Source organism: Perca flavescens, chromosome 13, assembly GCF_004354835.1.
Source record: "Perca flavescens isolate YP-PL-M2 chromosome 13, PFLA_1.0, whole genome shotgun sequence".
Taxonomy (NCBI): Eukaryota; Metazoa; Chordata; class Actinopteri; order Perciformes; family Percidae; genus Perca; species Perca flavescens.
The window spans coordinates 7,785,835-7,800,550 of NC_041343.1; the positions used below are offsets into that span (position 1 = coordinate 7,785,835).

At 40.5% G+C, this 14,716-nt stretch overlaps 1 protein-coding gene across 1 annotated transcript in view; it reads right to left on the minus strand.

Moving 5' to 3' along the window:
- The window catches only part of auts2a (activator of transcription and developmental regulator AUTS2 a), a 352,564-nt gene extending 338,067 nt beyond the window's left edge, over positions 1–14,497 (minus strand). Inside the window, exons 1-2 of the mRNA XM_028594839.1 lie at positions 14,336–14,497; positions 11,551–12,287 (exon numbers count right to left, since the gene is read on the minus strand). Of these exons, the coding sequence (XP_028450640.1) occupies positions 11,551–11,838 (288 nt within the window). The 5' untranslated portion in view covers positions 11,839–12,287; positions 14,336–14,497. The remainder of the gene's footprint in view (positions 1–11,550; positions 12,288–14,335) is intronic.
- Positions 14,498–14,716: the final 219 nt, after the last annotated feature.

Below are 14,716 nucleotides of genomic sequence, written 5' to 3' on the forward strand. Positions count from 1 at the left end.
CAATAAATGCTTTGCTTTAAATGCTGCCAGAGGTTGAATCTAATGATTTTCAAATCACACACACACACACACACACACACACACACACACACACACACACACACACACACACACACACACACACACACACACACACACACACCCTTTGGCAGTAACATAATTATTCACCCTGGCATCATACATACAGCATTTATGGATTCATCCTCAGCGATGACATAAATAGCATCCCATTTGCAGAATAACAAGATGATGAATGACAGGCCTAAACCATTATCCATTAAGCATTTTTACACTCACACATACCCAACATAAGCACACAGCAGCACACAGCTCGAGACACTCAGAGCTCTCCCTTCACTATTTCACCAAACCTTGTCAGAAAGAACATTTGTCACAGGATTCATATCTTTCAAATACAGTCGCTGTCGTTTCTTCCTCCTAAGCCCAGGCTTTCATGCTTAATATTCCTGCCATGTAAACATGAAGACTAGGTATAGCCTGTACCATCACACTCGTTAATAGGAAAAGCATTTTATAGGCACTAACTGAAGCACTTCTAAATGCATCTCTACATGCATTAAATATCACTGTAGATCGAATCAACTACATAAACATATAGAGTGCTCTTTACTACCTGGAACCGATAACATCCTTATAGGGCTCTCTAGACCTGCAGTGGACATATTAATTCTCTTTCCATGCACATATTCTAGCTCAATTAATTAAAGAACATACTATGAAAACCTCTTTAACTTGTCAATTATTATACCACAATCCCTGAAGTTGCATAGAGCAGAGATTCCAACCAGGAGAACTTCAGCAGTTGAAAGGGTGCACGTGGAAAGATTATACTATAGAGTAGCTCAACTACATTTTGATTAGAAAAAATAATCCAATTTTGAGTCCGATGTATACCTGAACTATACTAAATGCTGGGATTGAGAGGGAGTAAAAACTAAAACAGTAAACAGCTAACAGCTAAAAGTAATAAACGTAAGTGTAGCTGAATGGTTGAAATGTCTAGATTCTGTAGTACAGATTTTGCAAAATAGACCAAACAGACCTAAACATTAGTTTCACTGTATGACAACAGTATTGCTTTATTTAATATAGTTACATAACATCCAGTTCAAAATCAACTCAAATGAACACATTTGGAATGATGGGTGGTGCAGATTAAGGGCAGGGGACTGTTGGGGTACATCAGACAACAAAGTTTGGAACCCCTGATTTAGTCGATGTGAAAGCTAAAACTACAAAGCCGTATTTAACAGGTTCTAGTTGGACTACATGCCTCGACTCCCAGTGGGTAAAATTTTGAATGCCATTTCCAAAAACCAAATGTTTCCATCTGCTTCAAAAGTGATCAAAGCAAAGCAGACGGCCCAAAACCATTTTCACAGTGGATGCTTAACGTGAACATAACATGGCAAACTGAAAATCTGTATCTAATGGACCTGAGTGGCTCTCATCTGAAGCAGTTTTAGTCCACATAAACCCTCCTACTGAGCATCTAGAGCCGTTAGCTCCACAGGCGAAGGCAGGGGGGGTGACATCATACTGAGACACAGACATGGAGCCTTTAATTACTATTTAAATATCAGTTGACCTGTAAGAGATGGAACTGCATCCTGCGCTACATAGCCAAGCCTGGATAGGGATAACCAAGGTGCTGTGAGCAAAGCAAATTGTTTGGTATTAGCTGCAATGATATATGCCAATTTTCTAAATATTGCAAAAAGCATGTGATTTTGGATTAAGGTCTGGCATTCAGGCTAGTGTAAACAATTATTTTAAAAAAAGGACTGAAGCAGTGCAGTTTTTGAGCAAAGCTTATCTGAGTGCAGGAATGGAAGCAGATGGAAATGGAAACAGGGGTAAGTTGGCTCGGTTTGAAAGAAGGATCAGAGAAGAGACGGGGATCAAAGGTTCAAAGCTGCAGGTAGAGATCTCAACACGCCTGTGTCCGTAAGTCCACACAGGCCCTGTGGTACAAAGAGGACACACACACACACACACACACACACACACACACACACACACACACACACACACACACACACACACACACACACACACACACACACACACACACACACACACACACACACACACACACCTAACTGCACCACCATTAGTATGCACTGTGAAGTTAAGCATGAAAAGGGTCTTCCCTCAAGTAGAAAAAAAACTCTGTCCAAATGCATCATCATAGGGCCATTACACACAAAAGAGAGAGTGCGACTCAGGAAACGGCTCTACTTCAGAGGTGGCATTTTACAATCGGCCTCCACAAACATTTATCTCCTCCCCCACATCTGTCACTGGAACCGGCCAGAATAAAAACAAAGATGACATGGAAAAGAAAATGGGCTGGGCTCAGCGAGCTGGTGGCACGCCGACCAGGAAAATTTATTTTTTCTCAACTGAGGCAAGTTAATTATACGAGTATGAGGATGTGATTTGCCTCTGTGCTAATACATACACTGATGTCGTTTCAGAGCTGTGGGTTACATTTACAAGGGTCATGGAGATTTAGGTCTTAAAGAGGTGGAACCATTAATCCAATGTTCTTCAGCCACTCCAGGTGTGCCATTACCCAAAGATTAGCCGTTAATGTAGACATAAGCTGATGGAAGACTTGCGTGTTCCTCCTTTCTGACCTCAGGGAACTTGTGTATTTCCCGACAAACACACATTACCATTTCAACTGTTTCCCAGCTGTAAATGCAGAAACAAGAACCGTTTAAGCAATACACAAACTGAACAGAAACTACACTTTAAGATGGACAGGGAAGCATATTTTCACATAGCATTCTTGTGCATACTTGACATTTTAATAATTTAACATACCAAACAATTCTTAAATTCAGCATTGTAAAAACACACACTCTAGATTCTCAGCACATCCCACAGCTACGAAGTCTACACAGTTCACTGTAGCTCAAAATATGGCTAAAATAAATAAGAATATCATTTTAAAATGTGTTTACACAGTTTTGAGGAGAGACTGATCACCGTCCCACCTCGCTCCAACATCCTACAGTCCCATTGCTTTTGCCTGTGTGTCAACTCTTAACATTGCTGCTGCTTGTTGCACATTTCCCCTGCTGCTGAGCTATTTGTACTGCCTGAGTTCATACGAATGCACCGGTGTCAGTTTCTCCCTTAAGGAGTAAGGTGTCGGTGTTTGACACGTGACTCAAGTGCTTATGAGCTGAACCGTGCATAATGAAATCAATCCAAATCTTTTTACTTTACATTTCATATGCAAGTTGTTTCTCGATATGGTGTAGCTAGGTTACATATAAATAAGAACATTTAAATAACAGCTCTTTTAGCTATAAACAATGACTGCTTCTTTTCTTTCCTCACTTTTCTTCTACAGATCAAATTTAATAAAACTGTTCATTTCTGTTCTCCCAGCTGCTATATGTGCCTAAATCTATCTGTAAATGCCTCCTCCTTTGGGTGATGCAGATCTTAAAGGGCGTGATGGGTGGATTACCACCTGGGTTTCATGGCCTGTTGCTCTATGCAGTTAGAGTCCCATCACCCTGGATACATGTTAGTGACAGATGGAAAGGCTGTCAAAGCACCAACTGAGGCAGGGGAATGACAAATCTGCTTGGAAAGATAATGTCTGTGTTGTAAAGCGTGTAACATGGCACCGCAAGACAGACAAGTTTTACAAATTAATCTGCATCTGTGGTTAAAATGCCACCAGCCCAGGCAAAGGAACAGTACAATAGACTAGCTCCTTGAGTGGTGGATGAGACAGCTGAATGGTAGAAACCAACAAGGCTTTAAACAGGGCCCTGGCTCAGTTTGTGTCCCAATGAAAGACCTCATCTTCTGAAAATGACTGCACACTTATAGAGGAATGATTACTGAATTTGATGAGTATCTAAATGTTAGTGAACACATCCAGAAATCCAAAACAACAGAGAGATTATCTAATCTGGTGTGGAGGGGTTTAACATCCAGAGATGACATCTTATTCCATTAATGTGTCAGTCACAGGGCTGTCACAGCATATTAATGCCTACCATACATCACTCTCTGACATCTCCAAAATGCAGCCAAATGAATATCTGCCATTACTGCCAGGAGACTGGAATAAATACATGTGGAAGGTGGAAAATTAATTAAAAGCCTGGAAAAGTGGTATAATTCACTAGACAAAAATATCTGTCAAGACAGCGTGGCACAAGGAGAGCCATCAAGAAAAGAAAAAAGCTCTCTCCCAAAGTGTCCTTGTTCATCAACCTGCATTCTCGCAGGAACAAAGCTGTAAGAAAATGTGGCTTGATGTCTATGTGTCTTAATTGTTTGAAATGTCTTTTTTTTTTCCTAGTCCTTTGGAAACAAGATGTCAATACATTTGATTTCACATTAGCCTCTATCTTACAATGAAGTACCAATCAATGTGTTCTTCTCTGCCTGCACTTACAAGTCCTCCTCCAGGCAGACTTCTGAGGGCTGTGCCAAAGAAAATCAATTGTTTCTGAAATGCTGGCAAGCCGACAGCCTCATCCCACGTACGGCATACAAGAAGAGAAAAATGCCAGACTGCTAAACTGCAATTCATCATCTTCATTTGGCCATATATGAGAGGAATACCCTTTGTTGACATCATTTCTGCAGTTGATCCTCTCAGCTCAGGCTGGGAACCGGTCCTTTAACTCTTTTTCCCCTTTAAATGTCAATAGCCATTAATTAGCTAGCCGTTATTTGTTATTGGAAGGTCTGACAACTTATCAATGAACCTATTATCATTTTGTTGAACTGCTCGCTCCATCCACACACACACACACACACACACACACACACACACACACACACACACACACACACACACACACACACACACACACACACACACACACACACACACACACACACACACACACACACACACACACACACACACACACACGACTCAACTTAATCTATCAACTATGATGCTCCACTGTGCCCCGGCTTGAATGTGTCACATCTGCAAGGCCAGTGTGGGTGTTAAAGATGGGCGTGAAGCTGGTGCCTAAAATTAAAAAACTGATATCAGCAGCACAAACCATAAATAGAAATTGGCACTTAATTGGAAACAACAAGGTCCTGGTGGTCCTTCAGTGGTTCTGAAATAAAATAAACGGCAGCAAAAGCACAGGCACTGGATTTCCACAGCTCTTATGAAAACATTTCTCCTCCAGCAGACACATGGTTATACAGTACATATCCCTGCTATGGACACTTTGTCAGTGTGATGTAAAGCCTGCAGAGAAAAGCTCTTTGTGATCAATTGACTATCTCCTTGCTCAGCTAGTATGGTCTGCTGTTTGGTGCACTTAGGCAAGACATGTCAAATCCAGTGCTCGTGTGCAACCTGATGCAATGTCTTACAACAGCCAAAAACTAGTTTAGCACTTCTTTTTTTCTGTCCCGATCTTGGCTGCAAAAGGAGGGATGTTTTTCAGGTAATTTTCCGAGGGGAACTGACATTTGTAATTTTAGTAATTGTATATCTATTGCTGAAATAAAGCTACTGAAATACAAAAGAACAACATAGAACAGATAAACTCTTAGTGACTGTTTCAGGATACAACTAATACACTGCTGCTGATGGTCCAGACGCTCCCTTAGCAACTATAACTTCAGTCATTTTTATAGTAGTATGTATATACATGCACAAATCAAAAATGTTTAATCAATAATAATGGTTAATGACAATGACAATTTTGTTATTGATCATTTTTCTTTACTATTCCAAGTAATAAAAAGAACAATTCTACACTGCAGGCCCCAAACTGCTTGTGTCAGCTCTACACATCTATCCCAATACTAGGCTGCTCTCCCAGTCCAACACCATATGTGGTGTTATGCAGTTATGTGCCCAGTGCCATGCTGTACACTGTTTTTGCATTAGGTGAATCCATTGTCTTCTGTTTTTATGGTGTGTAACAAATTAAGTTAGAGGGGAAAGATGTTTAGAGAAACAACAAAACCTGCAGGAACTCAGTGGGGCATTGGGAATTAGGAAGTCTTTCCAGACCTTTAAAGGCAAAAACAGTCTAAAACAGACACTGCAAATGTACTAATTTACACAGTGCTGCTATTGTGCTGTTCATGGTATTATCACAGGCAGTCAATCATGTAATAGACTGCGGTTAACGTGCTGAGCAGGAAGATGAGGTGTTGTTATTCTAGTAAAAAAAACAGTCTAGCCTTTAGGCACAATGTTGAACAGCAGTGAATGTTGGAAAAGCAAAAAGTGTGATTGGACAGGAGCCTGATCAAGCCTGTATTAGGCAGTAGATGCAGAGATGCAGGTTGAGGAGAATTTATCTGTGCATGCGTGTGTACTGTAAAAACATAGAAACATCAGAGACTACTAACCAGGGGCGTCGGACTGGGGGGAAAAAGGGGACTGAGTACCCAGGGCCCTCATGTGAGGAGGGCCCAAAAATATGTTAGAATGAATAGCTGTGGATGCGGGGAGGGGCCCATAGAAAATGCCTTTCTACAGGGTCTCGAATTTGGTGCTGCGCCCCTGCTACTAACTATTGGGAAATAATGAACAGTGGGTTAACTAAGGCAACATTTTAAAATCAATTCTGGTCAGTAGGGGCATGCTGAGGTTAGTTGCACCTTTTAAGTTAAATGGATGAAACAGCAAAGGTTTTAGAGGAGAAGGCACTCAATAATTTAGTAATTTCTTCAAGTGCTTTAATAGGTTGCTGCTCAGGCCTCTCTCAAGAAAATCTGTCTCAAACCAACTCCTTTAAAAAGGACAACTGCTGCTGTGTACTTTGATCTCAGTGCAGTGAATGAACACTCCTCAATACTTCTTTGTAATTTCTTGCTCAATTTAAAGGAAAAGGGCTTAGGTTTGGGAAAATGAGCACACTGAGCTCAAATTCAGAGACAAAACTAGAATTAGGCCTACTGCCTCGCAGTTGTATGCCTCCACCAACCAGTCAAGTTGCAGTTTACATTTGTGTCTGTCCAGACTCAATGACAATAAAGATCTATCTATCTATCTATCTATCTATCTATCTATCTATCTATCTATCTATCTAGTGAGGATTATGAAGGAATTTAATAAAAGCTTAATTAATATCACTAAATTGACATATAAGTGTTGTCCATGAATTACTACCTAGACTGTGGCGGCCCCCATTTTTACACTTATAAATCATAAATAGAAAAGATCTCTAATGTTGTTTTTCAACAGTGATCGAATTGTCAATTGTAGCATACTTTTATAGTGCCCTAACACTACAATATTACACTAATAAGCTCAAAATAAATGCATACGGTATGTGCTCTGTACATTAAATCTGCAATGCACCTAGAGGAAACTACACAGCATGAAACTACATGATGCTTCTCCACTCAAAAGAATATCAAAATGCCCTAGAGCTATACCTGACAAGAAAACAGCTTCATGATCATAGTCCATTTATTCACTGCTAAACAGTTATTCTGTAGCGTTGCTTTGTGCCATAATTTTCAATCCAATTCTATACAAGTAGGAATCGCCTAATTGAGTTCTAATGTTTTCAACAGTTCAAGGGATATACAGCAGAAAGTTTTCCTTAGTCATGATCGCAGAAATTACAGCTAGAATGGTGGATTTTACTAAGGGCTTGTTTAAAACTACACAATCTTTGCTTGCACAGTGTGTATTTTAGAAGCACATCCTGTATCCTGCATGACTGGAAGGCAAATCATGGTTATACTGAGACTTGGTTGTAGGTCAAGACTGTCTGATCAGAAAGAGAGCAGCCAAGAAACACCAAGGAGCAGTAATGTGCTATCTGATGGTCATGTTTTATTCTAACAGCAGCTTCCTATTCAGCTGCTCTTAACACTAGTCAGGCAAGTTCCCTCCAAACTGCAACAACCAGCAAACAGCCCAGTAATCAAGACAACAATATGTTGTAGAACATCTACCGAAAGCAACTTGAGTATCTAAAGAGCCTCATCATGAACACTTCAGCCCTGAGACTGCAAAAGAGAAATGCAAAGCTAACATATCAGCATGCACATGAGAAGCAGGCCTGGGAGCAGTGTTGCTCCAGCACTGGGGTGACAGATGGAGAGCACTAGCATATACCTCCAGGGGTCTGACCTCATCAGAATTTAACTTTACCCAGACCGAATAAGAGGCACTGGTGCTGTGGTGTGCTTGTGCATAGTTCCATATATAGAGTCTTTTAACAGTGTCAGGTAATAACACAGAAGTAAACACAGCTCTCTATTGCAAAGAAAGGGTTGTAAAAGGAAATGTACCTTAATATTACATACAAGAGGGATGTAACTGAAATTCAATTAGTATACTAGACTGAAAAGTGTGGGATAAGATATTGGATAAACAAAAATTATTTAAGCTATGCAGGCAGTGAAATGCAAGAAGAGCTCTGACAAGTCTGATCCATAACTGAAGATTAAAGAGAAGACAAATCATTCTCCAACTACCTTGTAAAATTCACTGCAGATTCTACATCTTTCTGTTATGTAGCTCTTCAATAAATGGTCATCTCGGAGTCATTACAGGGGGACAAACAAGTGTTTCAAGATTTCTTATAGGAGCATTTAACCTTTAAACCTGGCAAATTTGACTTATTTCTTTCTGTATCAGCAACCTTTAGTCATCATTTTAACACCGTCACATCAGAGAGCTGCCATCTAAAATATGCCTTCTACCGTTGGCCTGACAACAACTTAATGAAAAGTAAGTGGGGGGTCAAGTGGCTCACTCAGGGGCACTTCGGAGGTAATAACTGGGCTGGGATTTCCTTATTATTCCAGGCCTACATTTCCCAGACTGATCCAGACATTGGAACCACTGACCTTTCAATCACAAGCCTGACTCTTTAGCCTTTAGGAGCCCACAGCACTGCTTGATATGTTTGATGTCCCTGCATTGTCACCTATTTCTCTTAAACCACAAGACAAGCCAGTTTTGACACTTCATAAACAGTGGATATATACTGCTCTCTTTTGAGCTGACTAGTCGATTATTCAATGAGTCAATCGACAGAAAATTGCTCTGCAACTATTTACAAGGAAAGATGAATTGCAATTTTTCAAGTAAAAATTCCAAACGTACTCGGATTCCAGCTTCTCCAATGTGAGAACTTTGCTGCTTTTCTCTATTTGATATCATTGTAAACTAAACATCTTTGAGTTTGGGGCTGTTCATTGGACAAAACCAGACATCTGAAGTTTTAATTTAAGTAATTTAACATTATTATCTGCGATTTTACAGATCAAACAATCAGTTAATCGAGGATATAATCAGCAGACTAATGAAGCATAGAGCACAGCTTGGTCCTCGGAACCACATGAAACTGAACAAACTTTACTGTACTACAACATGGTGAAAGGAGTTTTGTGGACATGGTCACAGTCCAGATCCGACTTTCACCGATTGTGTGTACAGAAATATAAATCATTACATTTGGGACACTGGGCTAACAAACTGCTATTTTTAAAGCTCTCCAACAACTGTAAGAAGTAATACAATACAATATTGCCATTACCCTTCACTTCTGTGTTAGATGAGACTGTATTATTAAGTTCTGTCAGAATCTCACAAAAACACTCCTGTGTGTACGTATTTGCACTCACACACAAGCAAGCTGAATTTATTTTTCTCTTGCTCGTACTTGAACGCTGCATTTGTATTACTCAGTAAACCACTCTGTGACAAGATTTTTTGTAAGAAGTGCCTTCTAAATCACTGTGATTTGATATTCATGTAATTTCATACTGCAATATTTTGATTCATTAGTTTGTTTTTCATTCCGCTGACTGCAGTAAAAGGCTGAAACAATGTTGATTAAGGTAATATAATGTCTAAATATTTACTACAATATACATAAAACTGTAAATCTGTTATCAAGTTTTCGGAGGCAACCGTATTATTTCCACCTCCATCTGAATTCATGAAATGTTTATTAACTGATAGAACATATTATAATGTATGTGTTGATTAAATACTGACTAAAATATCTTAGTGCCAGTCGAACAAGTACTGACGGGGAGTGGGAATTACTTTTATATTATGTAATATTAGATTCATGTAAGTACAGATAACACCTCATTGCTTGTATGTTTAAACTGTAGAGATTATGATTAAGAAACGGCAAACAACAGAGGTCAACAATGAAAATGAATTGATTAAAATCAATGTATCTTTGAAGCTTAGTTATTTTACTCAAGAGCTAATCACTTTAAAATGTTCCCAACTGGATTTCTGAGTCGGTGTGTAATAGACACTCACACTGAACAGCCGTGCTTTCATCAACAGAAAGAACAACAAAAAGGTCAAACAAAACCAGAAGAAAGAGAAAGGACGTGCAGGCACAAGACCGTTGAATATAGAGTCATTCTGAATAAGATGACACTGTTGAGTTGTGAAAGGTGTTGGTCTGACTAACAAAAGGATACAGTGAGGACAAGTGCTACTGTACATATCCTTGAGATGGGTCACACCAGCGAACAAGAGATTGGTATCACACTGCATATATTAGAAAGTGCAAGTCAGGCTTGCGAGACCGGCCTTGTGAAGATACAAACTATTTTCACTATTTCTCCTGCTGAATCCAGATCAGGGTAAACATAATACTAAAGGGAAGCTAGAAAATGTATGCTGAAATATTTCGTGCACATTTAACAGTTGTGCTTTGGTAATATTTCCTGTGAAATTAACAGCCACAAATCCAGACGATTTAAAAGAAACACCTGAAATAAGGAGTGAACAAACTAATGAAGTCTCTGAATGGTTTGATGAGTGGAAGCAGGAAAATGACGTGAATCACAATGGTATGGTCCGTCGCAGTCACCTAATAACCACCTGCGGGAGAGTTTGGACCGATGTGTTAGACAGCGATCTCCACTAGCATATTCCATGTCACCAAACTTAAAGCATCTATAACGGCTGTTCTGAAGGCCCAACACCTTACTAAAACACTTTTCTTTTCATTTGTCACCCATCTGTAAGTTACCATTATAGAAAGGTATGGCAGTTGTGCTATATAAAATGCTCGCTGGTGTAAATCATAATTCAGAACTATGTCGTTGGAAGGCAGCCTGGGCCCAGTTTGCAGTCCAAGGAAAATGGATAGCCAGTGCACAATAAATGACTCCCACTCTGAATAAACTGTTGTAACATTGATCAAATTTCTCTTTTACTCGGAAGTGTACAGAGGCACAACAGCCACTACAGCCAGAACTGAATATCCCTCTTCTGGTGGACGGCTTTGCAGAGCAGTACACACAACAACAACAGCCTCTCAGTGACACAGATAGTAATCTCTGGCTGCAGCGCTACATTTAAAGCTACATCTGTTTAACTCCAGCTCACACAACAGCCAAATATGCAGGCAGGAGCTAAAACACTGGGCCAGCCCAGTCAGAGAGCCACACAATAATAAACACATCTTTACACAGCGGTTGACTGAATTGTCATGCAAAAGCTCAACACACACACACAAAAAAGGTTGAAGGGAGTTGAAAGGGCTACCCCTATGGTGTACTCACCTCCAGAGCCTCCAGGGTCACGAAGCCTGTGATGGAGAAGCCGTCGATGATGTCCTCTTCAGCAGAAGTAGACTCCTTTCGCTTTCTTCGCGGGGGTCGCGGGCGGGATGAGGAGGGCTCCCTGTCACCCTCCCGCTCTGAGTCGGAGGAGAAGCGAGAGACTGAGCCCTTGACATGGTTGTTCCTTATCCCATTTGATCTCCGGTCCCGATCCCTCACTGACCTTGACTTCCTCTTCTTGCGGAGGCCACTGGATCGAGGGCCATCCATGTCCTTCATGGGAAACATCCAGATAAACCCACCTCTTACAGAGAATCACACTCTTCAAGGGCCAAACACTGGCACTGCTTGACCTCCACTCGTGTAAAAATCCCCGAGGAGAATCTCCGCAATATCCAAGCGAATGTTCTTAATCTATTAGATCCAAGGTAACCATGTAATATCCAACAGATGAAACCTTTTTTTGGAAACGCAAAACTGCATCGAGTCACTGAACCAAGCTAGGTTCCAAGCAAAGATCCCCGAAGGCAGTCCATCAAATCCTACGACAAGAGGTGTAAAATGATCTATTAAACACGTTATCACCAAGCTGTCAATTCTGCCAGAGGAAGGGCTTTTCAAGTTAAAGCAAATATCTGCTCAGTGAACATGTCCCGCCACAGTGAGTTGAGCAGGTGACGCCACATCTTTCTTCTCCAGGAACCTACTCTTCTTACCCAAGGTCAGCAAACTCCCTCCTGCAAGATGAAGACACACAGAGAGAAAGAGCACACATTTGCAATATGTTCACTCAGCAAGTTCAACTTTGCATTTAGTCAATGAGCCATTTTCCAAAAGGTGCAGTATACCATACAGAGGATGGCTGTTGCCATTCTACATAATGTAAGATAAAGGTTTCATTTGTGTGGATACAGTCTCATCTGCTAAGCATAATGTGTTTTCTTACCCTGCCCGATCATTAAGCCCTGAATTGAGTCGATAATGCATTGTAAGTGCTCTTTTACTAGTGCCTCTGAAGCTTTTACCAAGCTTGTACCAAAAACTCTTTTAATGATTCAATTTCTTTAATTAATTATGTGACAGAATGTCTACTTTGCTACTTGTTGTCTTAAGCCTCTCAACACGTAAGTGTTGTTTTTGTCACTGTCACTGTTAATTTTAAGTAACATACAGAGAATATGTATATCTCTACAAATGGGAATACTAAGTGTGAATGTATCAGTTACAGAGTACACTGGTCCTACAAGAATAATTAAACAGATTGCTCTTGAGCCCGAAATAAAGCCTTAATTAATTAAAATGTTGTATTAAGAACAATTAACTGTCAGTACAATACACTTTGTGTTTGCTAAATGCAATCATTTATAAAAAATAAAAAAGGGTACAGTACATTTCAGTGGCTTTCATATCCATATTCCATTATCTGTCTAAATTTACAAATGTATCAAATTATTTTAAAATATCAGCGTGGACTTAACATCTCACTCACAAATTCCACAAATCAAAACCAGCAATATTTCTCAATTTCATGAATGAAGGCAGATCTAATTCAACAGGGAGATGTCCTTGAGGTTTTACACACACTGTAAAGAAATCAAGACAAATGTCAAGACCTTTTGATAATGCCATCCTGCACTTCACTATGTACTTTAGCATGGCATACCTTCACTGTCTGACACTGAAGGCATCTGGCTGCTTTATGATATTAGGATGCAACATTCAACAGCTTGCAGTCTTATTCTGGATCATTCTCAGAGTCTATCCTACAGTCTAGGCCTAAAGCGACTGAAAGTCACTCTGGCATTGTAGTCTAAAACACATATGGCTTTTCTATGTGTCCAGAATATTAATTCTTAACCATTACATCATAGAAATGGTATTCCATGTGGAAGAAAACTGAGTCAACAAACTGCATTTTTTTACCAAGCATTTCTCTGAAAAACCATGCCTTCAAATGCTGGTGGACATTTCAAACACTGTTTCTGCATCACCACACTAACAAAAAGCAATCTGCCACAGTCAACCACCATCTTCAACTTTACATTGTCTCCTTGGACACAGGTTGTCATGTAATGTAGCCCATATGGATTCTGCAGCACACATGTAGTCCCCCAAATGATCTGCTACACCCTGCAAAGTCACAATTGTATTTAGCATGCACAATGAGGTCCATTTACAAAAGAAATGGCCATTAATTATATAGAAACATAACAAAGGCACATCCAACAAGGCAACTATGCAGCAACCATTCAAAAATATCCCTTCTAAGCATATGTTCTGCCTTCTAACATCCCAAAAAAATGTAAATCAACCTTTACTATAACAATGGTCCTAAACCTTTTCCCCCCAAGCACCTATGCCTTTAACCTGATGCCCCATGCCAGCACTCATCTAATGACACACACACACACACACGCGCACGCAGGCACGCACGCACAGCACACACAGCACTCACAGCACTATTAGCGCCCAAAATATCGCTTATTGAAAAAAACAACTATATTTTAGCACTCGCCCTATCTTTCCTAGCTCAGTAAAAGACTCTTTCCCTTGTCTTCGCTCACAGTCCCTTTTTGTCTGCCTGTGCTGTCAGTAGAGATCTCAGGCTCTGTAATCCAGTCCAGCCCACAACAGCAGCAGCGGACTGGCACTGCCTCCTGCTCCGGCTCTCCAAGCTTCATTTTCCACTGTAAGACACACAACAAAAGCAAGCCTCTCTCTCTCTCTCTTTTTTTTTTTTTTTTTTTGCTCCAAGACACGTCATGCAAAACGAAGAAATGCAAACCCTTGCGAGTGGGGAGGGGCCGTCCGGACAAGTTGCCGGCCTTCGGTCACTATTGAAAGATAACGCACAAGAAGATTTGGAGCTGACAAAATAAATCCCGCAAAGGAAAACCATAGGGTATCTCCTCTCTCCAGATCCGAGCTTCAGGATCCCGGAGAAGGGGGACCGGGGCGCAGTGATACGGCGATGCCGCAGTGCCGCTTTACAGGCTGCACGCTTCCTCCTCGGCGCAAATAGTGCTGTCTCTGGACATTCGACAGGCTCAGAGTTACATTAAATAATACAATATAAACGATATGACCGGGAACATAGCGGAACCTAAGCCAGACAAAGCCACTTTGCACATCCTTTTTTACCTTCCTAATCAATTTCAAACGCATT